Raw genomic sequence first — 24,043 nt, 5'->3', positions numbered from 1 at the left:
GTAATGCGACTCGCTCGACCACCCACGCCCGTCATATTCATACATCATCAGCTCCAGCTCAATTCGCGGAAGCCGCCAATAGGGATCTTTGTTCGCAGCAGCAGGCTACTTGCAACGACAGTGAGACTGCTCAAAGCCATGGCCAATGCGGCCCAAGCCGGGTCCAGACGCAGGTGTGTACCACCCGAAGTTGTGATGGGATATAAAACGCCAGCAGCAATCGGCAAAGCGACGATGTTGTAAATGGCTGCCCAGAACATGTTGAGGATGACACGGCGGAACACAGCTCGGCTGAGCGTGACAAGTGTCAACACGGCTCGCAAGTCGGAGTGAACGAGGATGAAGGCTGCTGATTGAATGGCAACGTCGGATCCAGATGCAACCGCAATGCCGACATCAGCTGCTGCCAGAGCAGGTGCATCGTTTATACCATCGCCCACCATCGCCACTGTGGCTCGACTTCGCTTGTTGGTTAATCGACTGTGGAAACCTCGTCCCCGCCTGGGCCGTAATGCGCGTTGAAGATAGCGTACTTTATCCGCCTTTTCCGCAGGAAGTACGCCAGCAATGACGTTGTCTGCGTGGATCCCGACTTGCTTGGCAACAGCTCTCGCGGTACTGACATTGTCACCAGACAGCATCCAGACCTCGACACCACGGGCGCGCAAGGACTTGACGACACCGGCAGCTTCCGGTCGCAAAGGATCAGCGGCTCCAAGCACAGCTCCCACGCGCCACTGATGGTCATCGTCATAGGCCATGACGATAACAGAGTAGCCGGACGACTTCCACGTCTCCATCAGGTCGCTGGCTCCTTGAGGAATGGGAACGCCGTGATCGTGCATGAGTCCCTCGTTGCCGACGAGAGCCTGATAGTGTGTTGACGATTTGGAAGACTTGAGGATAAAGGAGGCTTTCATGCCTTTGCCGGCAATCTCATCGGTCGATGTGATCGTGACAGCAGATGGTGATTGAGATTTGCAGAAAGCGATTGCTGCCCTAGCAAGCGGGTGACCGCTATTCTCCTCAACACCCTTGATCACGCCACAGATCGTCGCGGCATCCAGTCCGGCATCGTCGACATAAATGCTGTGCTCAACCACCTTGGGCTCGACTCCCTCGGTCAAAGTCCCAGTCTTGTCAAAGACCACAGCGTCCAAATTGCTGGCTTCTTGAAAGGCCTCGCCGCCACCTTTGACCAAAATGCCACGTTTGGCTGCCATACCACCGCCGACGAACAAAGCTGTAGGTGCTGCGAGGCCGAGACCGCAAGGGCACGCAATGACGAAAACAGCAATGGCGAACTGCAGGGACCAGAATGGCCAGCCACCAATATCATTGTCCAAGTAGTTTCGCGGCAGGACACCAGAAAGGCCGAGGCTGAGCCATACGATCCAGGTAACAATGGCGATGGCCACGACTACGGGCACGAAGTAGGCGGTCAGTAGATCAGCGATGCGCTCCATCGGTGCTCTTTTTGACTGCCCTTCGCGCACCACTTGAATGATGGAGTCCAGCATCGAGGCTCCCGCCGGTTTGGTGACGCGGATCACAATCGAGGAACCTTTGTTGATGGTGCCAGTGAAGATGGCGTCTCCTTCTTTCTTCTTTACGATGCGTGCTTCACCAGTCAAGCTTGATTCGTCAAACGAAGCTTCATCTCCGATGAGCCTGCCGTCGCAAGGTGGGCTGGAGCCCTGCAGGACCTTCACATGATCTCCGCTGTCAATGAGCTCGGCGCTGATCTTTTCGTTGGTAATTTCTCCAGAGTCATCACGTTTCTGCAGGATTGCTTCGGTCGGTCGCAGTTGTCCCAGTGCGGAAATAGCGTCGCCAGATTTCGCCTTCATATGTGCTTCAGCTAGCCTGCCGATCAACAAGAACATGGTCAAGAAGACGACGGAATCGAAATATGATTGTTTGGAACTGCTTAGGAGATCCTCGGCGGGATTGCTTGCGGCAACGATGAGCTGAGCTAGTGATGAAAAATAGGCGATGGTCGTGCCCAAGCTGATGAGCATGTTCATGCTGCCAAATCGATAGAATCGTTTGCCGATCGGTACTGGGCTTCGCGGCCTCCAGAGAGCCCAGATCTCCTTCAGGGTACGCCGGTGGAAATGATCCGCTGCGAAGAGGTAAATTGGGGTGGAAAGTGCGAAAGTTGCCCATTCTGCGAGTGACACTCCATGGACTGGTTGCATGATAAACTTGTAGCCCGGGTCGTCTTCGGCAACCAGGTTCATGTAGATGACTCCGATGATCAGGGTGGGAATTGCTGTGATGATCGACATCAGAGCTCGAATTGCAATCGCCCTTCGTTCCTTGGCCAACATCTCTCGCGACCTCTGCTCCACAGATTTAGGTTTGTAGATGGTCACGTCGAACGAATTGTCAATGTTAATAACCGTGTCAATAATGTGGCGAATGGTCAACCGGGGAGCGTCCGGCACGTATGAAACAGAGACGACAGGCTTTTGTAGCGTGGGTGCTTTTGTAACCTCCACCGGAAGTTGTTTCAGAGCCTCCAGGATGCGCGATGGACACTGTTCACAGTGCATGCCGAGGACCTGGAGAGAGATGGTTCTCTCAGCCGCCGACTCAGCCTGTGCAAGCGGCTTCAATTCTATTAGCGTTGCTTCATACCCGGTGTTATCGATAGCCTCTAAAAGCAATGATTCGTTCTTCTTGCCCGTGAAAACCACTGTGCCCGAGTGAGAAATGAGGTTGATGTTGACACTCACGACGAAAGGCAGCTCCTTGATGATTTCTGTCACCTTGTTTGAACAGGAACTGCACGTCATGCCGTCTATCGAATAAGTGGCTTCCCATGAACCCTCAGCCTCATCACTAGGTTCTGTGTGATGGCTGACGTCGGCAATCGCCTTGATATCGATTGTCTCGGCATCGTAACCAGCGTCTTCGACAGCGGTGATCAGGGTTTTGACCAGGTTATCTTTGTCGGAAGTGGAGAACGTGATCTCGGCGCTGTGGCTGACGAGAGCAACATTTACAGAGATGACATCCGGCACATTTTCTAAGGCGGAGGTGACGTGACCCACGCATGAACTGCATGTCATGCCATCGATCGATAGTGTAAGCTGATATCGAGGTAGGCTCGCAACAGAATCGATTACGGTCACAGATTCGAGCGAATCTGGATGACCCTCGTCAGTGCCTAGGGCGGCACACATCTGGCAATGGTGACCATGCCGTGACCGGACCAGCGTGTCGACGGATGATTGTCGAGAGGGTTCCCATCTCCGAACCGCAGCATCAAGTTGCTCTCCCTTGATAAATGAAGAATCCGACGAGCGGCGGCTCTCAGTGGATGTCGGATCAAAGACGACGTCGAAGACCTCGTAGCCGGCGTTGGTCAGCATTGTGGTCATGGTTGCGGCCTTGACGTCCCTTTTGTGAAGGACAGTGACGATATGATTGACGATGGAAACATTTTCGACCGTGGGAGCGGGCATTATTTCACCGAGAAGCGCAGTGATGTGGCTGACACATGTAGGACAGTGTAGGTTGGGGACGAGGAAGGTAGTGCGTAGTTCGTCGTTTGAACGTGAATGTTTCCGATTTGAAGACATGGTGCCGTGCGCGCACGGATGGGCGAGTTGTGGAACCGAACGTGACAATGGAATTCCAATGGTGAAACGGGTCACCTTCCCTGTCGAAGAGAGCTGTGTGAGCGCAACAGCGGCAGACGGAAGGGACGTTGGACGAAGAGGAGAAGGACCGTTTGTCCGCCTTGCCCAGGTGCTCAAACCCGGCACCGCACGGATGCTGTGCGGCGGTTGAACTCGCCGGTAGATTGATGGTTGTATAACAAAACTGGATCTGTTGGTACTGAACCGTCGGATACAGTGCGAGAGCGATTTACTTCGGCCGTCCGTAAGGCTGCGATGAAATGGACGAAGACGGAACCACGATGCAGGTGACGCGGGGTGTTTATCAAACGGGCACGAGCAGGGCAAACGCCTGATTCACCTGCGATCAGGTTGTTTCCACGCAATACTTCCCAGCCTCTTTTGTTTTCGTGATGGGACGACGATCGCAATTACAAAGGAAGGATCGAAAAATAGGTAGGCTGTGGAAAGAGTGTCGGCCTTGGTGGTCTCGTCTGTAATAATAAAACAATGATGATGCTTCAAGGTCTCGTGAAGTCTGTCGATCGATGGATGCAAATCGTCACCAATGAGTTTAGGATGTCCAAGCTTATTTACTCGGGTGCTTTAAAGTTCGGCAACGGCTTTTTTTCTTTCCTCTCCTGACGTCTTATGACCACCTACTCGGATCAGAGGAGTGCGCGGTTTGTGCGTCTCAGTCATCAGCCGACGGCCGAAGAACGAAGTGCCGTGGCGTGGACGCTGACGGATGCTAGTGTGTGCTCGGGTGGTTCGCTCCGAGGCAAAGAACTGTCTAGAATTTGACAAGATCTATGTGATCACAAAGGAGCAAGACGTTTATTAGTGTTTCTAGAGTCTCGGAGAGCTCGGGGAGAAGAAAGATGTTTGGTCCTCGGAGGCGCAGATGGGGACAACTATTGGGGGACCGATATGTAGATGATGGTTTGTCCATTTTTATTTCTTCTGGCCAATTTGACGCCGAATCATGAATTATTACGTACGTGGAGGGAAAATTTGATGATGCATGCCCAGCGCATCCGAACATTGATGGGAAGGACATGTCTCGACTCCGCCAGAAACCACTACTGGGCAGACGACCACATATCACCCCACGCCTGTACTCCAGGGCTATCACACCTAGACATGCCCAAGAAAGGCACGCAACAGCAGATCCACTCCTAGCGAGTGTTACATTGTCCACTACACTGACGATGGCTTCAAGACGGAAAAGACTAGAGGAGGGGGGAACAAGCGACGGTCGGACTTCAGAATGATGCAAACATGAAACCTTGCTTCTTGTACTGTCTCGCCGAGCCTTTCATCATCCAGGACACGCAACTGATCATCTTTCAGTCCGCCGCCGTCAGCCGTTAAGCCGCTCCCGTTGCAGCCGCCATTGATGTCTCACATACGACACGAGTCTCGATCGGTGATGAATCCGCACAAATCTCGCGTCCTTGCCAGCCTCTTTATCAATAATAACATATTCCATTGCGAAGCGGCCGAGAGACCGCTGTTCAATTTCTCAACTGATCGCAATCTGTATTGACGCAACGATCCTCGATAGTCGACTCGTTTGAGGAGATTGGAATCGGCCATGTCCTGAGTGGCCTGGTCATCAACAATTAGACCTATGGTGGAGGATGTGATGCAAATATTTCGTCCGACCATCGTCTGGTCAGTCTTCGCCCGGCAATTGCCGCATTGCTGCCGTGTCGTAGTACATGTGCTTCCGTTGAAACCTCTGTCGGCTGCCTACATTCTTGTCGAGGGTACTTACATTGAAGGTGTAGTAAAATGTATCCCTCTTTGAACAACCGATAATTCGATAATTTATAAGCCCTGCACATAAAGCAAGCATCGATCGAAACTTCGATTCTTCGCTACAATCGAGAACATACATGAATCCGTTGATGAACATGTACAACTTTGGGCCGACGCACGCGACAGCACTCTCTTCACCCCAGATCGAGTGGGTGACATGAACCGGTTCCGGCTTGCGGAGCCATCCACGCCATCTCCTCGTAAGAGACAAACCATCTTCTGTATCCGTTCCAGGCCACGCCCTCGTTGAGTTTGTATGGTAATCCAGGTTCCGTCAGACATCTGCCAATGGGAACTGTTCCAACTGCTGCATAGCTGGATCCCTCTGCCGGTCGTTCATAGCTCCGTCATCATTACTCTACGAGACGATCTCATGCTGCATCATGACCCTGCTGCAATTCGTTTAGGTCAAATCCCGTTTTACAAAACGCTTTATCGGAGAATATGCAGCTAGAACTGCATTCGATCACATAATTCATCGCTCCATTGGTCTGCCTGCTGTGATCAGGATCATCGACGGCGACAACATCGCCTTCAAGCTGATACATTCAGCACTTCCGCAATTGTTGGCCGTGTATCTCTGCCTCTTTCTTTCCCTCCCTACTCGGATCAGTTGCTGGCTCGCTAAGCAGCAAGTTGTGTACAATTCAAGAAGACGCCATGCCTCCAGACTTGACAAATATCGCACAGCTATGATAGTCTCAATATCTCATCCACGCCGACAGCCTTACCCAAATCACGCCAATGTGAAAGCTGTACCGATGTGTGCGCGACAGGTCATGAGAATGAAATCGTGAGTGAGTCTCCACGTGACGTGCACGCGTTGTTTGCCCAGATACGCCGAAGGAATGACCTCGCGCAAGTGGGATTAGACATCATGTGCAGTGATTATCAGACATCGATCTTCATACTGCACAGCAATAGACAAAGCAAGCCCTGGTGGATCTAACACTGCCCAGGGGATCTTTTTATTCTGCGAGTGTCTATATGTACTTCGGTGCCGTGGATCGGGGCCCAGGGTAGTACGCATGTTCATAAGCTGACCAACAGATATGCACACGCGTGCCCCCAGTCCCGCCGGGCGTGAGCGCAAGCCCAGCTGAATTTGGTCCCTCCGAGTTTATTAGCAGTGTTTGGACCCAGGGCTCGCGGCGTGCCTGGGCGGCGTGTTCCATCGTTGACAGACATGTGGTGCCGATGTACAATGCACCTAGTACCGACCTAATAGTCCTGAGGTGGAGTGCAGTAGTGCATCTTGTCCATTCCTAATGTCCTATCGTCCATCCACTTGTGCCTAGTATCTCTCTCTATTGTGTGTCCGCCGATCACTCCTCCTCACTCATTCGTTCTTACCACGACACTCGTTGGATGCTCTCACTCTTTGGACCATATCCTTCCCGATACAATACCGAGACGCAATAATCCGACTTCTCCTCGATGACTTGAGCCAAGTCGTGCTCATTATGGCGAAAAGCGACATCCTGTCGGCCGAGGAGTCGCAACCTCTGTACAGCTCCGACGCATCAGTGGCCACGGACAAACCTAGTCGGGATTCCACATCATCTGCGTCGACCGTATCATTAATGTTGGAGCATGTGTCGGATCACGCCGCTATGCAGTCAAAGGAGGGCTACTATCCGCGTCAACCCCGCCCGGAAGAGATGGATGTCGAAGACCAGCTTGCCTGGCAGAGGACCCAGAAGCCGGTCGATAAAAAGGCCCGGCGCATGCTCTACGTCTTTATCGCCATAGGTTTGGCGGGTTGGGTTGCTGCATTGTTCCTGTTTTTGGCCCAACGCCCTCATATCCCACATGCCGAACGGCCGCACGACCCTCACGCGACCAAAACAGCCGGATTCGGTCAAAAGATCACCCTCGACCAAGTGCTTACCGGTAAATGGTTTGCACAAAGGCACGCTATCGAATGGATTGCAGGACCCAACGGCGAAGATGGCCTGCTGCTCGAGCAAGGCGGCGCGGAGGGCCGCGACTATCTTGTTGTCGAGGACGTGCGATATCGCGGTAATGATATCGCTACCCAAATCGCACACAGCACTACTTTGATGAAGGACGCCTCTTTCATGGTCGGCGAGGAGCAGGTTGACGCATGGGAGACAACACCCAGCGCTGATCACAAAAAGGTCCTCGTAAAGAATGACGTTGAAAAGAATTGGCGCCACAGTTCGACAAGCAGATATTGGATTTTCGACGTGGAAACACAGACTGGTGAGCCTCTGGATCCGGATAATGTTCAGGGACGAGTACAAGCCGCATCCTGGAGCCCAAAGAGCGATGCCGTGGTCTTCACAAGGGACAACAATATGTTCATCCGCCACTTGAACTCCAAGACCGTTAAGCGTATCACCACCGACGGAGGCGCAGATCTCTTCTACGGAATTCCTGACTGGGTGTATGAAGAGGAAGTGCTTGCAGCGGGAGAGGCTACATGGTGGAGCGGAGACGGAAAGTTCGTCGCATACTTCCGGACCGATGAGAGCAGCGTTCCGTCGTTCCCAGTTCAGTACTTCTTCAGCCGACCCAGCGGTCAGCTACCAGCACCTGGCGAAGAGAACTATCCTGAAGTCCGCCAGATCAAGTACCCCAAAGCAGGAGCGCCAATGTCCACAGTGGGCTTGGAGTTCTACGATGTAGACATGGGCGAAGTGTTCACAGTCCCGATTGATGACGACTTTGCCGATGACGACCGATTGATCACGGAGGTCCTGTGGGCGGGTGAGACGGGCAAAGTCATCATTCGCTCTACAAACCGAGAGTCGGATACTCTGAAGATCATTCTCATCGACGCCGTGCGACGTACAGGACGAACTGTGCGTGAAAGAGATGTGCAGAAGTTGGACGGCGGCTGGTTCGAGGTCTCACACACGACTACCTTTATTCCTGCGGATCCCAAAGCTGGTCGTCTCCAGGACGGCTATGTTGACACTGTCATTCACAACAACTATGATCACCTTGCCTACTTCACTCCTCTGGATAACCCAGAACCTAAGATGCTCACATCTGGAGAGTGGGAGGTTGTCGCAGCGCCATCCAAAATTGACCTCGAGCAGAATTTGGTGTACTTCATAGGTACTAAAGACGGAAGCACACAACGACATCTATATTCGGTTGATCTTCTCTCCACCTCCAACAAGATCGAGGCGGTGACCAAGAACACCGACATTGCCTATTACGGCGCTTCCTTCTCGGTCAAAGGCAAATTTATGCTTCTTTCATACCAAGGCCCAGGGATCCCGTGGCAAAAAGTGCAGTCTACGCCTTCGAATCATGAGAGCAAGCTAGACATTTTCATCGAACAGAATGAGGCCTTGAACGAGCTCGCGAAGAAGACGGAGCTCCCTATTGAGATCTACCAAACTGTTAATGTTGACGGGTTCGACCTCAACCTAGTGGAAAGGCGTCCTCCTCACTTTGATGAGAGTGGCAAGCGAAAGTACCCCGTCCTATTCTTCTTATACAATGGTCCTGGATTCCAGAGCGTGGACAGGAGATTTCAAGTCGATTTCCAGTCGTATGTCGCAAGCAGCCTTGGCTACATCGTCGTGACATTGGATGGTCTCGGCACTGGCTTCAAGGGAAGAAAGCAACGCTGCATTGTCCGAGGAAACCTCGGATACTGGGAAGCACACTCCCAAATCGAGGCGGCCAAAATCTGGGCAGCTAAGAAATATGTCGACGCCGAGCGGATGGCCATCTGGGGCTGGAGCTACGGCGGGTTCGCGACCCTCAAGACCCTCGAGACTGACGCCGGTCAGACTTTCAAATACGGCATGGCCGTGGCACCTGTGACGGACTGGCGCTTCTATGACTCCATCTACACCGAACGCTACATGCACACGCCTCAGCACAACCCCCAAGGCTACGAGAACGCGACCATCACCAACATGGATCAGCTCTCGAAAAACGTGCGGTTCTTGGTTATGCACGGCGTCAGCGATGACAATGTGCACTTCCAGAACACGCTGCAGCTGCTTGATCGGCTTGATCAGGCCAACGTGCGCAACTACGACGTCCACGTCTTCCCGGATAGCGACCACAGTATTTATTTCCACAACGCCAACCGCGTCGTGTACGAGAGTAAGTGTCCCCCTCTCGCCCTGGCTTCTGTTTTCCAAGTGACAGTGTTGACATGAAATTCAGAATTACGAGATTGGTTGGTCAACGCTTTCAATGGCGAATGGCTTCGCACCGATGATCCACAGCCAGTGCCCTACCACGTCGTGCCGGTCTGAAGGACCAACGCAGCTCTCATTACCGGGCCCATGCGGCGGAAACGCCGACTGTCGGCCTAGGCATCCTGAAATCGCGAGAGATGTCAGGTGCCAGCTCCTAACACTTCACATGCACTATGCCAAGCGCTATTATTCGAGGGAGGAGACTTCTCGAGGAAATGTCTCATCAATCAATTGAGACCATGCCTTCCATGATCATGGAAAGGATGGATGTCTCGGGGCGAGAATCGCCACGAGGAAAGTGTTGGCTGAGTAGTGGACTCAATTCGAGCCGTGGACAGCAGAGATGAACTCGTTATATCGTGAGCGACGGGCCCTGTTGGATTTGGATCCACGAGGGTCGTTGGAGGCATTATGAGCTCGCGAGCATGTACAATAATGAAGTAATGTCGTTTAAGCCTCGTTATTGGCAGATCAATCGATGACCCTGAGCTCCGCAACAATCATGTCTTGCTGCTTGTGCTTGTGCCGTCGATAGTTCATCAAGGATGAGCTGGAATGGCGAAAGATGCAACACTACTAGTTACAATTGGATTGATCTCACACGGCTACAGGCTGGTCATCGAGTCATTGAAATCCACGAGAAATGACATTGGCGAGCGAGCTGGTTTCCATTACCAGACTATGGTTATTTACCGTCACACCCCAAAATACTCCCATACCCATGAATGCATCGCACAAACTCCGTGATCGTAAATGCCTACTTGAGGGGAATGAAACGCGAAGAGTGTGTAGCACCGATACCGGGACGACCGTGCTTGACGGGCTTGCTGTTGACGAGGTTAGCATCTCGATCGCGATGTTCGAACTAAGATCGCGTGGTGCCACTTACTATGAAATTGAGAATTCGGCGAGGTAGTGACCGACCATCTCGGGCTTGATCTCGACCTGGTTGAACTCCTTTCCGGAGTAGACACCGACGACGGAGCCGATCATCTCGGGGACGATGATCATGTCACGAAGGTGGGTCTTGACTAGGTCGGGCTTCTCGTTGGGCCTGGCCTCCTGCTTGGCCTTGCGGAGCTTCTTGATCAGACCCATGGGCTTGCGCTTGAGACCGCGGTTGAACCGACGGCGGGCGCGGGCGTGGACGACATCGCGAAGTTGTTCAGAAGAGAGGTCGAGCAGCCTGAGACATCATGTATGAGCACCTCCCGTCTCCGGTCCAATACCACTCTGATTCGCCGCAGCACTTACTCGTCCAAGTCGATACCACGGTATGAGAACTTGCGGAATGCTCTCTTTGCCTTGAGGGCTACACATCCGGAATGTCAGCCGATATCCTATCTTCCAGCGCCCCTTCGTGGCCTGTCCACAGGGTTTCATCCATCCGCGCGGTCCACGAAGGTGCGCAAGCAAAAAGTTGGTGTGTGCATACCGGCAGCCTCCTCAGCGTTCTATTTGCTATCAGTATCATTCTCGTACTTTTCTGAAGTATTGGCAACTCACGTATTCGTCGTCAGCCATATTTGCAGTGGTGTGGGAGGAAGTGAAATTTTGGAGCGCGATTCAGAATTGAAGATGTTCACCCCGATGAAGCTGTGTGCTTGTACAATTCGAGGCTTGGCAACATTCTCTATCATGGAGAATCCCACAGTGTGTCACGTGACTGTAATTCTACAGCATAAGTCTAGGGCTTGCGCCGTGCTGGCCCCATGCCCACCTATGTACTTTAGTAAAATGTGACAGTGGGACATCCCAATCTCTGAGATCAAGGATCCAACGTGGATCCAACGTGTGAGGGAAATGTTTGCACAAGTTTTCTGCATTTTGAGAAATAGGTTTGCCGTGACAATTCGTAGCGTATGATGATAACCACTTTAAAACACCGTTCCCATGGTTCTCAACCCCAAACAGAGGCGTTTCTTCCAGCTTCCCACAATTGTAACTCCAGCAGACGTGTAGATTTCCCGGAATGCAGATAAAAGCGCACACGCTTAGTCGAAGAGACCGAAGCCCATGTCCTCGTCTGACTCCTCCTTCTCCTCAACCTTCTCCTCCTCCTTGGCCTCCTCGGCCGCAGCAGCACCGCCAGCGGCAGCGCCACCGGCGGCGGCACCAGCACCACCGGCACCTCCGCTGGGAACGGAAGCAAGCTTAGTAGCACCATCGGCGATCAGCTGGGAAATGGTTAGTTTTGAGGTGCCCATTCGTTTTCAAAAATCGCGGGCATAGACGTACGACATTGATGTCCTTGCCGTCAAGCTCCTTGAGGAGCTGGTCGAGACGGTCATCGTCGGCCTCAACACCAACGGAGCTGAGGACCTCCTTGATGTCGCTGGCAGATGGGGAGGTATTGCCGGCCAGGCCGAGCAGAAGGTAGGCTGCGAGATGCTTCATTTTGATATGGCTGATGTCACGTCAGTTCTGTGCTTGCGATTTCTCTGCGTTTGAATTTCACACTCACTTGATTGAGTTTGAGATGTCAAAAGAGAACAGGAGAATCAATCACTTTAAGCGCTAGATTTGTAGCGCAGACTGAGACTTCAAGTCCTGTGTGATTATGCGTATGTTGACAGTAAGTCTGGCAGAAGTGATCTTGCACGAATGAGGATATTGAGTGGGCTGCCAAGACTTCGAAAGTGATGCATAGCGGATCGCGAAAGGGCACTCCCGTCGGCCCGCGCTGCGACAGCACACGACTTCAGGTGCCACATTCGCGCCTGAGACGGAAGGGGACCTTGGGAGGAGTATATATATAGAGGCAACCACGTTCCCACTTGCCGCTGTAACGTCAGCGACCCTCACCATCTGCCGGCCCTTCAGAGAGCACCACGCGCCGGACTCATCGACTTTTCTATCATGGTTGTTTTATAATATTTACTTGGAAGTCCTGGTCGCCGATAGTATCAAATTAGTGTGTTACAACTATGAGTGTATGTCATCGAGGCCACTTTCTCTTTTATCAAACTCAGACACTGACATCACCTCCAAGGCTTTTACTTCTCTTCTTTCCTCTATTTCTGGACAGCCACAGGCACCACAAACGCGCCCTTCGAGTGTTGCGCGGCCAGCGCAGGGCGCACCCAAGCCGACAGACCGATTTCGTCTATCGAGCAGCAATCCTGTTGTCGCAGATAATGCAGTAGCCGGTGTCAAGCGGAAATCAGAGGACCCCGAGCCCAGCCCACGCTTCAAATCCCAGAAGCTCGACAGGACAACACAACAGACGTCTCAAAATGTCGCTAGCCAACGACCTGTGTCCGCAGGCACGGCCACAATTTATCGTGGTACTGCACGATCCGCCGGGCCTGGAGGTCAGCCTTCACCGGCCGTCAAACCGGCTTCAAGACCGCAGCAAACTGTGACCTCTTCTTCCTCGACATCTTTGCCTCGCGCTGCGAATGCGCCGAGTGCGCCACCATCGAAACCCCGTGGGTTCGCTGCGCTGCTGGAGAAGGCGAAAGCTTCGCAAGAAGCAACCAAGATTGCTGCCACAAGCGGCATCAAACATAAGCCCAAGCCGGTGGAGAGAGTCAGCCGGAGGGAGCGAGAGAAAATGCATAAGGAGGCTATGCAGGAAGCACAAAAAGCAAAGAAGGCCGGAAAGCCCACTACCACGGATCGCCATCGGCCCGCAGGCGTGGGCGATGGACAGCCAAACCCGCAGAAAAAGGCGCAGGAGACCAGTTACAAGGGCACGATGAAGAAATCCGCCGAACCTCTGGCCTATAAGGGCACAATGCGAGCAGGGGAGAGCGCGCAACCCCGCGCAAAGCCCGTGGTTAAGAAAGGTATGGGCCAAGACAGATACGGAGGTTACGCCAGCTGGTCGGACCTCAGCGATGCGGAGGAGGAGGGAGAGGAGGAAGACTACGACTCTGCCGCTTCTTCAGACATGGAGGGTGGCTTCGATGATGTGGATCGGGAAGAGACCGCTGCTCTGCGCGCGGCCAGGAGGGAGGACCAAGCCGCATTGGAGGAAGAGGAGCGGCATCGTCGCGAGAAGTTGGAACGCAAGAAAAGGCTTCAAGCACTGAACAAAAACGCTGCTGCAAAGAGGCGAATCTGATCGAATTCATTGATTTTTGTTAGTTACAAGCACCGGCGTCTTCGTTAGCGTTGACAATCTCATGGGAATGGCGCACCGATATCACGTAGCGCACGGAAACGGAATCCAGGGCGGCGCATTTGCTAGTTTTCGCGTGAGTCTGTAGCATCTTCTTTCCTCGTCATTGCAGATATTCAATACAACGAGCAAGTTTGTCACTGTCACTTTTGCACTTGCATTCTGAATTCCAGTCAATCGATCAATCATGCGAATGGTATGGTTTTGCCATGCTTTCGAGAGTGCCATTAATTTCCATTCGCTAGATCCGTGACCGTGAATTGAGCATTCATGGCATTAAGACGGACATTGGCGTGAATCTGATCAGCCAGGCATCTAGTTTCTCTAAACAGGGTATCCTCGTAAGTCTATCACGTTTGCAAATTCAATTTTGGAGCCCCAACGCCTCGCTCTAAACATCATAATTTCACATGGTTCACACATCAGCCTGGTCTGCAGCCTGGGCAATGTAAGTTACCTGCATACATCGAGCAGTTTGAAACTCATGGTGATTGCAGGAGTGGACTGCATAAAATTGTCAGCACATACTTTCACCACACAGTTCACGAACACCCACCCTAGGTAATCCTCGTAGATGGTTCCGATCGCGTACATGGAACCAATCTCACCCCGAATGCCTTTGATTCGTAATCGCACCTGAGCTCCGCGCTCGACGATCTGCTCAGCGTGATCCGTGAATGCAGGCGTCGAGCCTTCTGCGCTGTACTTCAATGCAGGCGGAATCATCTGTCATGCAAAGATCGTCAACCATCATGCTCGAAAAGATCGCCAACCGTGATACACGCCTCCAAAACTACCATCAAGCCTGCCACAGGAGCGCGTATCACGCGAGAGCGATAGGGTAAGATCTTGAAAGACGTACCGCTTTGCTCACAAATACGTTCAGTCCACCCACGTCCACGAAGAAACCATTCGCAAGCACGCTGCTGACCATGCCATCCACGACCTCGCCTTTGAATGGCCGCCAGACGATGGCACGATAGCTGACATCATAACGCGCCATGCCTGTGCCGGGAACCAGCTTCGGTTCACTTATTTCATCGATCTCAATGATTGTGACCACCATCATCTCGCCAATGATCTTGCCCTCCATGTCCATGTGCAACTTGTCCCGGATGTTCTGTTGTGCGTGCGCATCGAAGAAGCTCGGGTGCAAGAAAAGTTCGCGCTCAAGCTGGTGTACGAAGAACATGTTGAGATGCTGGTGACTGCAACGCGACAGGTCAGGTAGGAATGGTCGGTGGAGTATCAAGGTTTGTTCAGTGTCGGGTCATTGATCGGCGTGAAGGTGTACCTCAGATAGGCACGTTGCGATGTCCACCAGATCTCAAATTTGTAGCTGATTGCAGATGTTGCCGTGTAGCAGTGCTGCTCCCGGTTGGCGCAGTTCAGGTGGCTTTGAATTTGTGGTCTCTGAATATCATCTTCGCGGATGTCTCGTGCCTGTCGCTCGTGTCAGTCAGGGTTCGCGCGCCAGAGCAACGACGGGAACTTCCGCTGCCCCAGAGTCGCCCATTACCTCCAACCTTTATAAGAACAGGTTAAATCATCGTCTGCGTCTTCAATGTCAGGGTCAGCGAGCGCAAGCTTACATGATAATATTCAGTATAAGTTAGCTCCCTGCATGTTGTATTACCACTGCAACACTGTCATGAAGACACAAGCTGTCTACTGTCATGGCTGTTCCTCCTTGCCCTGGCATTGAAATCAAGACGAGCGAATTTGAAGTCATTCATGTTCATCAAAGGTACAAATCATATGGAGGAGGATGGCGCAAACACGAAGTGCCTGCCGCCACTTTCTGCGAACACTAGACGAATGAGAATAAAGATCGAGGCTTGCTTCATTCATATTTCTCCTATGATGGATCTCGAATGAAGGCGTATGTCATTTCTCATCAGAACGGCGCTCTGATGTTACGCACATAGCCTTAACATGACATTGACGATTTATCGCAGACCTCGAATTGGACAGCGACAATCGCCTCGTCCTTTTCGCTGTGTTTCGCGGCTGGGCGAGTTCTTTCCGACATATCATACCTTTGCTCCAATCTGCCACGAGTGAAGCCAAGGCCGAATCCGATGTTGAAGTTCTCCGTGAAAGTCTTCAGAGCGGAGATCGTGCTTGCAGCCAGTGCAATAGCCAACTCAACGTCCATCCAAATAGCGACGAGCGCACTCTGCAATCCAACATCGATCTGGGGCTGTTGAAGCTCCGCCACAGACATGCTGCGGCCGATTGACAGCAACAAGACCCTGCCGTCAGAAGTCAGTCAAAGTCGGACGTTGAAATGTGACCTCGTATACCGAACTTACGGAATTCTGATACAGAACGCTGCAGTGAGCATTATTTTCTTTGTTCGGCGCATGTGCAGATTCCAGACTAGATGCACAGGGAGTGCAAGGATCAAGACTTCCGTACAGACGTCGAGGCCAGTAATGACTTGCCAGCGAATACCCTCCAAATCGAGTCAACATAGGGTTCCCATGGGTGAAGGTAAATCAGCACTAACCTGTGCTGGACATGAATGTAGGTTTCCATATACATTCCAGTAAAATCCAGATGAGGCGGTGCATCCGACCGTGGCAAGGAGAACCGACGAAAGGCCCACAAAGCCTATGATCCCACTGAAAACGTGATACAAGAGTGTCCACTCGGTGCTAGAGGTCACGCGGCTGAGAAAAGCGATCGTCGCGCACTTGGTAGTGTACAGGCTGACCAGAAACATGATCATGCTTGCGAACGAGAGCTGCTGGCGTCAGCAATGTAGACATCGATGAGCGATCCCATCTCAAACTGACATCATTCAAATTGGTCAGAGCCTCGCCGGTTGAAAATGACTGCGCGGGCTGACCCATTCCAAGTTGAAGAGCAGAATAGTTCAGTCCCGTCCGCACGAGAGATGTGACAGTGCCGAATGCGATGATAGCGTCGTCGATTCCGTAGGACCCACGACGGATCCAGAAGCGTGCCGCAGCCACGGCAATGGTGAAGACCAAACACAGACTGATGGTGAAGCTGAGTGAGTTTTGGAAGCCATCACGATGCGGCATGTTGACACGAATGAGCCCGTCGCAGCAAGAAATGTTATCGTGATTGTGAGCTTTTGCAGCTAGCAGAATGGCAAATTTGTGATAAGGCAGGCATTACCTTCGCAAGGCTCTAATGCTTCTCTTCTTCGGAATGGATACTGACGCTCTTCACACGTCAACAAGCATTGGCAAGTGATAAGGCTCTTCTTGCAGACCCCGGCGTTCGAATTATCAATAGACAAGTCCAACGGTAGACGTTCTCAACTGCTCGACAGTGCAAGCACAAGGCTCTGTCGACACCAACGCACAATCAATCGATTTGACACAGAGCTTCGAGACCTAAAGCAGGAAAGTACGGCAATGGTATGGTAAGTTCATGCCGATACAGGTGATCAATCAACGGGACTTCAACAGCCATCTGAAGAGGCCCATTCGACGACAAGACGTGAAACAGATCTGCTGCGCATGAAAGCCCTTTTTCTTCCTAGCCGATCAAGCAAATTCCACTGGACCAGCAACCCAGATCGAAGCCGTTCGGCGACGGTTGAGAGGCTGCTCAAGACGGACATTGACGGAGAGGTAATTCCTGGATGCATCTAGGGTTTGGGCACGTCGCGTGGTCCCGCAACGCTCAATGTGGACCATGATAATGCCGCACATGATGTGGGCCGATTAGAGCATAATGTGTGTACTTGCTTCCGAGTTGAGATTTTACAGCTGAGTGACGATTTCATATGTGGCGTCAGCTGAAACGCCGAGGCGATTCTGGGCAAAGGTGTGGGTTGAAAAAGAAAACCACATCTCTTTGGCGTGTGTTGCGGAACGCCATCGCGCCAAAGCGCCAACCAAGCGTGGCGATACCGCGTCAATGGACGCGGAGATGAACGTTCGCTTTGGCGATGGTAACATGCAATTTCACCATCCAATTGACAAGTAGTGTTCTGGACGCCCGTCGCTGGGCTGGCTGACCTTGTGGCTAACATTATTGTTGCGACATGATCGTCAATGTTTGCGCAGGCGAGCTGGATTTAGGGTGGAGCTCGGGAGATCACCTGCGCGACATCCTTTTGGTTGCGCGAGTGCACAGAGATGCCACGAAGACTCTCGACGAAAATTGCGCATAGTACGTTTTGACCGTTGACATGTAACTTCGTGAACGCGTTGAAGCATTTCCGCACACACCACAATGATCGACACCAAATGCAACCATTGGAGAGGGCCACAATACACCATGCAGTTCAAAACAATCTCAATCGTGTTCTTCGATGCTTCTAGATTGTGCATCTCTTAAGTTCAAGGTCTGAACAGGGATACTTATCAGATTCTCTGGCGCAGTGCACCTGATTCACTGCACGAAACGGCGCTGTTCACGCCGTGAGAAGGGTCAAGCGATTTGCTCCCGGAAATAAATTGGCCACATACGAAAGTGCAGCACCTGCAGAGAAGCTGTGGCGGCAATGATCGAGTCAAAGTCTGAGAGCCGTCTCTCAATTGACTCGTTCAAAGATGATGACCCTGTCGCCGGCGGGTCGCAGGGCAGCACACCTGCCGACAGAAATGACATGGCTCGCATGGGTCGAGTCCAGGAGCTTCGGGTAAGCGTTGCGCTTCTTCAAATATCTACTTTTCTGATCATGTGGACCTGTGCTGATGTTCGACCAGCGCGGCTTCAAATTCGTGGGTAGGTGACAGAAACCTCGCAGGATGGCAAGGCCCATGAGAATTGACAACGAATCACATCGCAGGCATTGTCGGCTTCGTAACAATTCTCCAAGCTACATGGGAGAGCACTTTGCTTGCCAATTACTTTGGACTGTTTAACGGAGGTACCGGAGGAGCCATCTGGTGTATGGTCGCCGTGTGGCTCTGTATGCTTGCGATGATTGCGTCCATGGCAGAAATGGCGTCCATGGCGCCGGCCGCTGGAGGTAAGTACCTGTTCGTAACGACCAAAGTAATTTCAATGCCATCTGACACTCGCATAGGTCAATACCATTGGGTATGCCATCTTGAAACCCACACGAAATCTGTGCTAATTGATCGTAGGTCAGCGAATTTGCACCCCCTGAATGGCAGAAATCGCTCAGTTACGTGGTCGGATGGTGCTCATGTCTGGGTTGGATCGCCGGCGTCCCTTCATGCTGTTCGCAGCTGGCGGGCGTGATTAACGACTTGGTCGTTTTGAAATATCCCGATGCAGACATCGGTGCCCTCTGGCAGACGACGTTGATGGTCTATCTATTCATCGCGTTGACCGTCGGCTTCAACATCTTCTTCGCGCGACATTTGCCGCTTGCCGAAGGCATGATCCTGTTCGTACATGTCTTCGGCTTCTTCGCTTTCTTGCTGGTTTTCTGGATAATGGCGGACCATGCCCCTGCTGCTCAAGTCTTCACCAGCTTCTAGTAAGTTCCGAAAAGTGTCGGCTTCGAACAATCTCTAATCGTCAGCAGCGATGGTGGTGATTGGGGCAACATCGGCCTCTCATGTATCGTAGGTCTTTCAACCCCAATCTGGTGGTAAGATATCGACGTTGCAACATACGCCCCTCCTCGTCTGTGCTAATAGATAATGCCAACCAAGCTTCATCGGCCCTGACAGTGGCGCCCACATGTCTGAAGAACTTGAAGATGCCTCAATCCAGCTTCCACGAGCAATGATGCTTGCAACCGTGCTCAATGGTATCCTCGGCATCACCATGATGATCACATTCTGGTAGAATGCCACCTCCATGCCTTGATCAATGGACATCAGCTCATCGCTTCTTAGCTTCTGCATCATCGACATCGACCAAGTCGTCGGCGATGATGCCTCGCAATTCCCCGTCATGCAAATCATCTTCACCTCGACCGGTTCTTACGCAGCTACCTGCGTCCTCGGAACACTCCTGATCGTTCTGTTGTTCTTCTCGACGGTGACCACCGTTGCTAGCGCGTCGCGGCAGATCTGGGCATTCAGTCGTGATCATGTAAGCGGCCGAGCACACAGTCCACAGCGCGGATTCTGGCTGACATCAATTCAGGGGTTCCCGTACTCGACCTGGATTCGCGCAGTACGCCCGGATCTCGAGGTCCCTGTGAATGCAGTAAGTGGAGGCCACCCAACGTAGCGGACATGTCGGCCAGACCACTGATTCGTTCACTCGTAGCTACTGGTCTGCCTCGGCGTCTCGATCGTCATCTCGGCCATAAACTTCGGCTCCGATACAGCATTCAACGCTGTACTCTCTGTCTCCAACGCCGCGCTGATCTTCTCATACATCGTCTCAATCGGCTGTATCCGGCTGAAGCGGATTCGTGGAGAAGCCCTTCTGCCACGACGGTGGTCACTTGGTAAGTGGGGCGGCCCGTTGAATGACGTGTCGTTGGCGTTCCTGATCATCGCCTTCGTCTTCTCGTTCTTCCCGACGACGCCTCTGCTGGACAGCGTCATCTGGGCTGCCGACTTCAACTGGTCGATTGTGATCTTCGCTGTCACCTGCCTGCTCGCCTTGACGTATTACCTGGCGGGCGGCGGTCGCGAGAAGTACATCGCTCCGGTGTCATTGGTGAAACAAGAATGATTTGCTTTCGACGGCTCATAATGAATTTGGACGACTTGGATGCCTAATATTTACTATGAGAATGGCGTGAGTCGCAGACACTGTGGTGCTACTGTGCAGGCCTACAGAATGTACACGCACGATTTGAAACAACAAAAGCGTACATAATTTCAATGTCAATAATGATTAATTTGGTCATTAAGTCCCCTTTCCCTTTTTTGTCAATCAATCCATGTCTATATGCTTTGTTTCAATGAGACCATCATGCGGCCAAACCCTCTTCACACCGAACCCGCTATACATGAAACAATACACAAAAATTGAAACGCCGTTGTAGAAATTCTTCCGAAAGAAATGATGATTCTGCGTGCCCAGAGGTCGGTTCTGGGCGCGAGATTCGTTACCCGCTGCTTTCTAAATACCCCACGATCCTCGCCTCTCAATCACAGCGCCGTGCTGAACAGCGCCAGCAGCGCCGGAGTCGATTGGCGATGCGACCATGTTCTTCTCCTGGCGTGCCCATTCGTAGACATAAAGCTTGAGTGCGCGCCACCTTACGCATTCAGTCTCGCTGACTACCTCCTCTCCGCCGCCGCCTTCAAAATCCTGGCCGAGGCGGATGTATCCGCGAGGACTCTGACGGGCTCGGACATCATCCTGACGCAATTCTGCGATCGAGATACGCGAGATCTTAGCAAGCTCCTCGTCGAACGGCCTTGCGAGGGCAGGATAGCCCAGTGATAGGTAGTTGAAAACTTGAGTGATAAAGTTGTCCGGATATGAGACAGTGATGTCGCGTTCGTTTTCGTAGTCCGTGACGAGGATAGTATCGATACCGGCAATACCGGGTGCAGAGCGAACTTCTGCCGGCGGTGTCGGCGGTGTAGCGATCATGCCATGGCTTGCGTCGCCACTATTCAGTCCGCCAAGCGTCCGGCTTTTGGCAAAAGATTGTTCGAACGGATTGGCGGGCTCATCACGAGGAGTCATAAGACCTGTCGGTCCAAGAGGCGGCGCAAGACCTCCTGTAACTCCACCTTCCTCGGTGGCAGCACAAAAGCCTCCCCAAAGTCCTATGCGCTTGTCGCCAGAAGACTTCTTTGCGGCTGCTGAGGCGGCCCAGAGACTCGGGACGGCGGACTCCTCCTCGTTGGAACCGAGTCGAGAGCTCATTTGCTTGCGCAAGACGCTTGAACCTTGCGTCACATCGAATCGTGCAGGTTCTGGTGACGGACAGCGTGGGAAGACCAAGTCCCGACCAAGCATAGGTGGCCGAGCACGATCACGCATAGAGCGCATCTGTGCATCAGAGTCGTGGATGGTGCCTCCATGAACAGGATTCCACCATGGTGAACGACTTGATTCACGCATGTTGGTAACACCATTGGCTTTTCGATCCTGCTCCATCCGCTCTGCGTGGCGTTGCAGTTCCATTTGTTCCCAGGACAATTTGGTGCTATCACGTCGTCGTACGAGTGTGAGAAGCCCGTCTTCGTCAAAGCCATCCCATGTCACAACACGGTCTTCATATTCAAATTCGTCGCTCTCTTGGCCGTCATCCACATAATGCTGAACTGGTTCGTGGAAATCCGAGTTCGGAAAGGCAGCCAGGGCTTGCTCACGCATCCGCTCTTGGGCCTTTTTAGCCTCCAATTGGAGAAGGTAGTGTGAGAAATTTTCATCGACACTTTCTCGGATCCGGGTGGCATGTTTGTAGAAATCGGTAAAGGATGTGTCCGAAGCAGTCAACGGAGAGCCCTGTCCGGGACTGCAGGACAAGGATGATGGTGTCGACTCGCGTTCGCTCTCTGAGCTTTCGATGGTATCGAGGTCAGGACAACGGAAGGAATGATTCCGAGCCGGCGCAAGAACCGACAATCTTGCAGGGGCGCTGCCGTCCAGAGGCGATGGCGGGCGTCTTGGAAGATCGGCAAAATCAATCGAATGTCCAATCGGGTTCCGCCGAGCCTGATGTGAATCATCTTCGACAAGCGCCTTCTTCTTTGCAACGTGTCGCCGATGCTCACTAGCGTGAATAGTATGGCCATACTCCGTGCGATAATCTTGCGGGTTTATCTGTGAATCACTTCCAGCTTTGCGCGTACGCTTGGCAGTATCTATCAACACAGGTGCAAACTTCCGATTGGCGTCCTTCTTGGGGCCTGAGCGGTTTGAGCGCGAAGACGACTCAATGGGCTCAGGGAGAAACTTGGCCTTGCTGCCCTTGCCCTTGCTGCTAGAATATGATGTTTCCACAGGTTGTGGTGCAAAGCGTCTTGCCTTGGGTTTCGCATCTTGTTCTTTCGCATCAGACCCTTCCCGGTTGCTCCTTGACTCCTGCTCCACTACCTGTGGCACAAATCGTCGAGGCTTTGTGGCATCAATTTTTGGCGTTGATTGGGTTCCTTTGTTACTCCGAGTACTCTGCTCGATCGGCTCTGGCGCGAAGCGACGTGCCTTTGTGCGTTCTTGATTTTGAACGTCTTCATGTTGCATGGTATGCTTGGGTGAAGAAGGCATCTTGGTCGCGCAAGGCGGGTGACCGGAACGTTGCGAACGGCGCCGTCACTCATGCGCGAATGGATCTGGAACGGAAAGGGCCGACCGGGCCAACTTCGATGAGCGAGGTGGATTGAACGGCTTGCGAAGTCGGTGGGCAGAGGATAATAGTGGTGGAATGCCGCTGTGTGATGAAGGTCGAGAATCGAGTCCTAGAGGGTAGGCAACGCAACAGATTCGCGCGGTACGAGCAAGTCTGCAGTACTGTTCTTTACAGAAGTTGCAGGTTGGCTATGGTATGAATGGAAACCAAGAGTGTATGTTCGAGGCGGCGGTGAACGGCGTTATTGATTGGGAGTCAGGTTGAAGCGTGAAAACTGTCGGGATGGCTGTATTATTACAGAAGTGATGTGTCGAGGATTGACAGAGTCGGCACGGGTGAGGAGGGAAGCGTGGATGTCATGAATGACAAGGCTGAACAGCAAGTTGGTCGGAAGAAGTAGTTCCAAGGACGTGTGACGAATAGAAAGGTTGAGGAAGGTTTCGTAGGCGTTGGCGAATTGGCCTGGGTGTGAGAGGCAGAGGCAGAGAGTGTGGAGTGTGGAGTGTGAGGGCGTCGGAGCGATGGGGTGAACGACAGACAAAGAGGGTGCTGGTGGAGTGTGGGAGTTGGCGGGCCCTAGGAGCGACGCCAGCCAGCAGACTTGCAGAAGAATGGGCGGATGGCAACCTGGAACCCAGGACGTAGTAGAGGTCGCCGTCGGTGACGATGATGCGTCCTTACCCAAGTTGACCGTCACATTTGATGCGTTCGCACTCTCGTGGGAGAATTGTCTTCTTCCTCATACATCATGCAAACGACAAGATTGCGACTGACTGACTAACTGATGATGCTCCAATCTCACCACTCCTCCTCACCGAGACGACGGGCGGCGGCGAGGCTCCATGGATTGGTCGAGAATTTGGGTCCTGAACGGGCTGATGTGTGGAATGAGAGACATGCATGCAGGTCTGCACACTCCGCCATTTCTCCCCTTGCCTTCCCTTCCCGCCGTCGTTCTGTTCTTATCACATGGATATGTCTTGATTCATCAACACTACTACACAGTTGTGCCATTCATCACTTTTCCGCCTTTGAACATCATTGGGCTTCTCAACAGGTAACTTGTGGTGGACGCACCATTGGAGCCCGTGGTGCC

The 24,043-nt window shown here is 52.5% G+C and overlaps 10 protein-coding genes across 10 annotated transcripts; 4 read left to right on the top strand and 6 right to left on the bottom strand.

Moving 5' to 3' along the window:
- Positions 1-47: 47 nt before the first annotated feature.
- K489DRAFT_312737 (heavy metal translocatin) lies at positions 48-3,590 on the bottom strand (the record flags this gene model as incomplete). Its single annotated transcript, XM_033600887.1, has 1 exon — positions 48-3,590. One exon carries the CDS (start codon positions 3,588-3,590, stop codon positions 48-50), a length of 3,543 nt encoding a protein of 1,180 aa, XP_033463146.1.
- A 953-nt stretch (positions 3,591-4,543) lies between these two features.
- K489DRAFT_376510 (uncharacterized protein) lies at positions 4,544-5,095 on the top strand. The gene is made up of 2 exons (XM_033603934.1): positions 4,544-4,927; positions 4,983-5,095. Exon 1 carries the CDS (start codon positions 4,566-4,568, stop codon positions 4,809-4,811), a length of 246 nt encoding a protein of 81 aa, XP_033463145.1. The 5' UTR covers positions 4,544-4,565; the 3' UTR covers positions 4,812-4,927; positions 4,983-5,095.
- A 1,941-nt stretch (positions 5,096-7,036) lies between these two features.
- On the top strand, positions 7,037-9,703 carry K489DRAFT_386574 (uncharacterized protein; the record flags this gene model as incomplete). Its single annotated transcript, XM_033606236.1, has 3 exons — positions 7,037-8,281; positions 8,303-9,548; positions 9,612-9,703. 3 exons carry the CDS (start codon positions 7,037-7,039, stop codon positions 9,701-9,703), a joined length of 2,583 nt encoding a protein of 860 aa, XP_033463144.1.
- Positions 9,704-10,097: 394 nt separating this feature from the next.
- On the bottom strand, positions 10,098-10,959 carry K489DRAFT_419382 (ribosomal protein S19; the record flags this gene model as incomplete). The annotated part of the gene is made up of 3 exons (XM_033608208.1): positions 10,098-10,473; positions 10,536-10,832; positions 10,901-10,959. Coding segments are annotated over 3 exons (426 nt in total), but the record flags the coding sequence as incomplete, so codon positions are not given.
- Positions 10,960-11,534: 575 nt separating this feature from the next.
- Positions 11,535-12,220, bottom strand: K489DRAFT_376504 (ribosomal protein 60S). The gene is made up of 3 exons (XM_033603933.1): positions 12,111-12,220; positions 11,885-12,053; positions 11,535-11,823 (listed from the first exon to the last, which is right to left on the bottom strand). Exons 2-3 carry the CDS (start codon positions 12,041-12,043, stop codon positions 11,641-11,643), a joined length of 342 nt encoding a protein of 113 aa, XP_033463142.1. The 5' UTR covers positions 12,044-12,053; positions 12,111-12,220; the 3' UTR covers positions 11,535-11,640.
- Positions 12,221-12,441: 221 nt separating this feature from the next.
- Positions 12,442-13,745, top strand: K489DRAFT_428529 (uncharacterized protein). The gene is made up of 2 exons (XM_033608340.1): positions 12,442-12,579; positions 12,639-13,745. Exons 1-2 carry the CDS (start codon positions 12,574-12,576, stop codon positions 13,713-13,715), a joined length of 1,083 nt encoding a protein of 360 aa, XP_033463141.1. The 5' UTR covers positions 12,442-12,573; the 3' UTR covers positions 13,716-13,745.
- Positions 13,746-13,881: 136 nt separating this feature from the next.
- K489DRAFT_376502 (uncharacterized protein) lies at positions 13,882-15,219 on the bottom strand. The gene is made up of 3 exons (XM_033603932.1): positions 14,635-15,219; positions 14,329-14,498; positions 13,882-14,276 (listed from the first exon to the last, which is right to left on the bottom strand). The coding sequence occupies exons 1-3, from the start codon at positions 14,962-14,964 to the stop codon at positions 14,255-14,257; spliced, it is 522 nt and encodes a 173-aa protein (XP_033463140.1). The 5' UTR covers positions 14,965-15,219; the 3' UTR covers positions 13,882-14,254.
- Positions 15,220-15,702: 483 nt separating this feature from the next.
- K489DRAFT_350412 (uncharacterized protein) lies at positions 15,703-16,825 on the bottom strand (the record flags this gene model as incomplete). The annotated part of the gene is made up of 4 exons (XM_033602422.1): positions 15,703-16,027; positions 16,088-16,230; positions 16,285-16,521; positions 16,574-16,825. 4 exons carry the CDS (start codon positions 16,823-16,825, stop codon positions 15,703-15,705), a joined length of 957 nt encoding a protein of 318 aa, XP_033463139.1.
- A 1,541-nt stretch (positions 16,826-18,366) lies between these two features.
- K489DRAFT_406891 (amino acid transporter) lies at positions 18,367-20,366 on the top strand (the record flags this gene model as incomplete). Its single annotated transcript, XM_033607303.1, has 10 exons — positions 18,367-18,399; positions 18,467-18,485; positions 18,550-18,732; positions 18,790-18,803; positions 18,851-19,209; positions 19,258-19,323; positions 19,388-19,519; positions 19,574-19,772; positions 19,827-19,889; positions 19,953-20,366. The coding sequence occupies 10 exons, from the start codon at positions 18,367-18,369 to the stop codon at positions 20,364-20,366; spliced, it is 1,482 nt and encodes a 493-aa protein (XP_033463138.1).
- A 393-nt stretch (positions 20,367-20,759) lies between these two features.
- On the bottom strand, positions 20,760-22,841 carry K489DRAFT_386569 (uncharacterized protein; the record flags this gene model as incomplete). Its single annotated transcript, XM_033606235.1, has 1 exon — positions 20,760-22,841. The coding sequence occupies one exon, from the start codon at positions 22,839-22,841 to the stop codon at positions 20,760-20,762; it is 2,082 nt and encodes a 693-aa protein (XP_033463137.1).
- Between the last annotated feature and the right edge of the window lie 1,202 nt (positions 22,842-24,043).

This window comes from Dissoconium aciculare (assembly GCF_010015565.1).
Source record: "Dissoconium aciculare CBS 342.82 unplaced genomic scaffold K489scaffold_2, whole genome shotgun sequence".
NCBI classification, from domain to species: domain Eukaryota; kingdom Fungi; phylum Ascomycota; class Dothideomycetes; order Mycosphaerellales; family Dissoconiaceae; genus Dissoconium; species Dissoconium aciculare.
This window is presented reverse-complemented; position numbering and strand designations above follow the sequence as displayed.

What these genes read in the sequence shown, in the direction of transcription:
- K489DRAFT_376504 (XM_033603933.1), bottom strand. Translation starts at nt 12,043, where the DNA reads ATGAAGCATCTCGCAGCCTACCTTCTGCTCGGCCTGGCCGGCAATACC. An exon ending in ACGGCAAGGACATCAATGTC is followed by an intron (nt 11,824 to 11,884) that starts GTACGTCTATGC and finishes ACCATTTCCCAG; the next exon opens with CTGATCGCCGATGGTGCTAC.
- K489DRAFT_376510 (XM_033603934.1), top strand. Translation starts at nt 4,566, where the DNA reads ATGATGGTTTGTCCATTTTTATTTCTTCTGGCCAATTTGACGCCGAAT.
- K489DRAFT_376502 (XM_033603932.1), bottom strand. Translation starts at nt 14,964, where the DNA reads ATGTTCTTCGTACACCAGCTTGAGCGCGAACTTTTCTTGCACCCGAGC. An exon ending in ACGTATTTGTGAGCAAAGCG is followed by an intron (nt 14,499 to 14,634) that starts GTACGTCTTTCA and finishes TTTGCATGACAG; the next exon opens with ATGATTCCGCCTGCATTGAA. An exon ending in ATCTACGAGGATTACCTAGG is followed by an intron (nt 14,277 to 14,328) that starts GTGGGTGTTCGT and finishes AATTTTATGCAG; the next exon opens with TCCACTCCTGCAATCACCAT.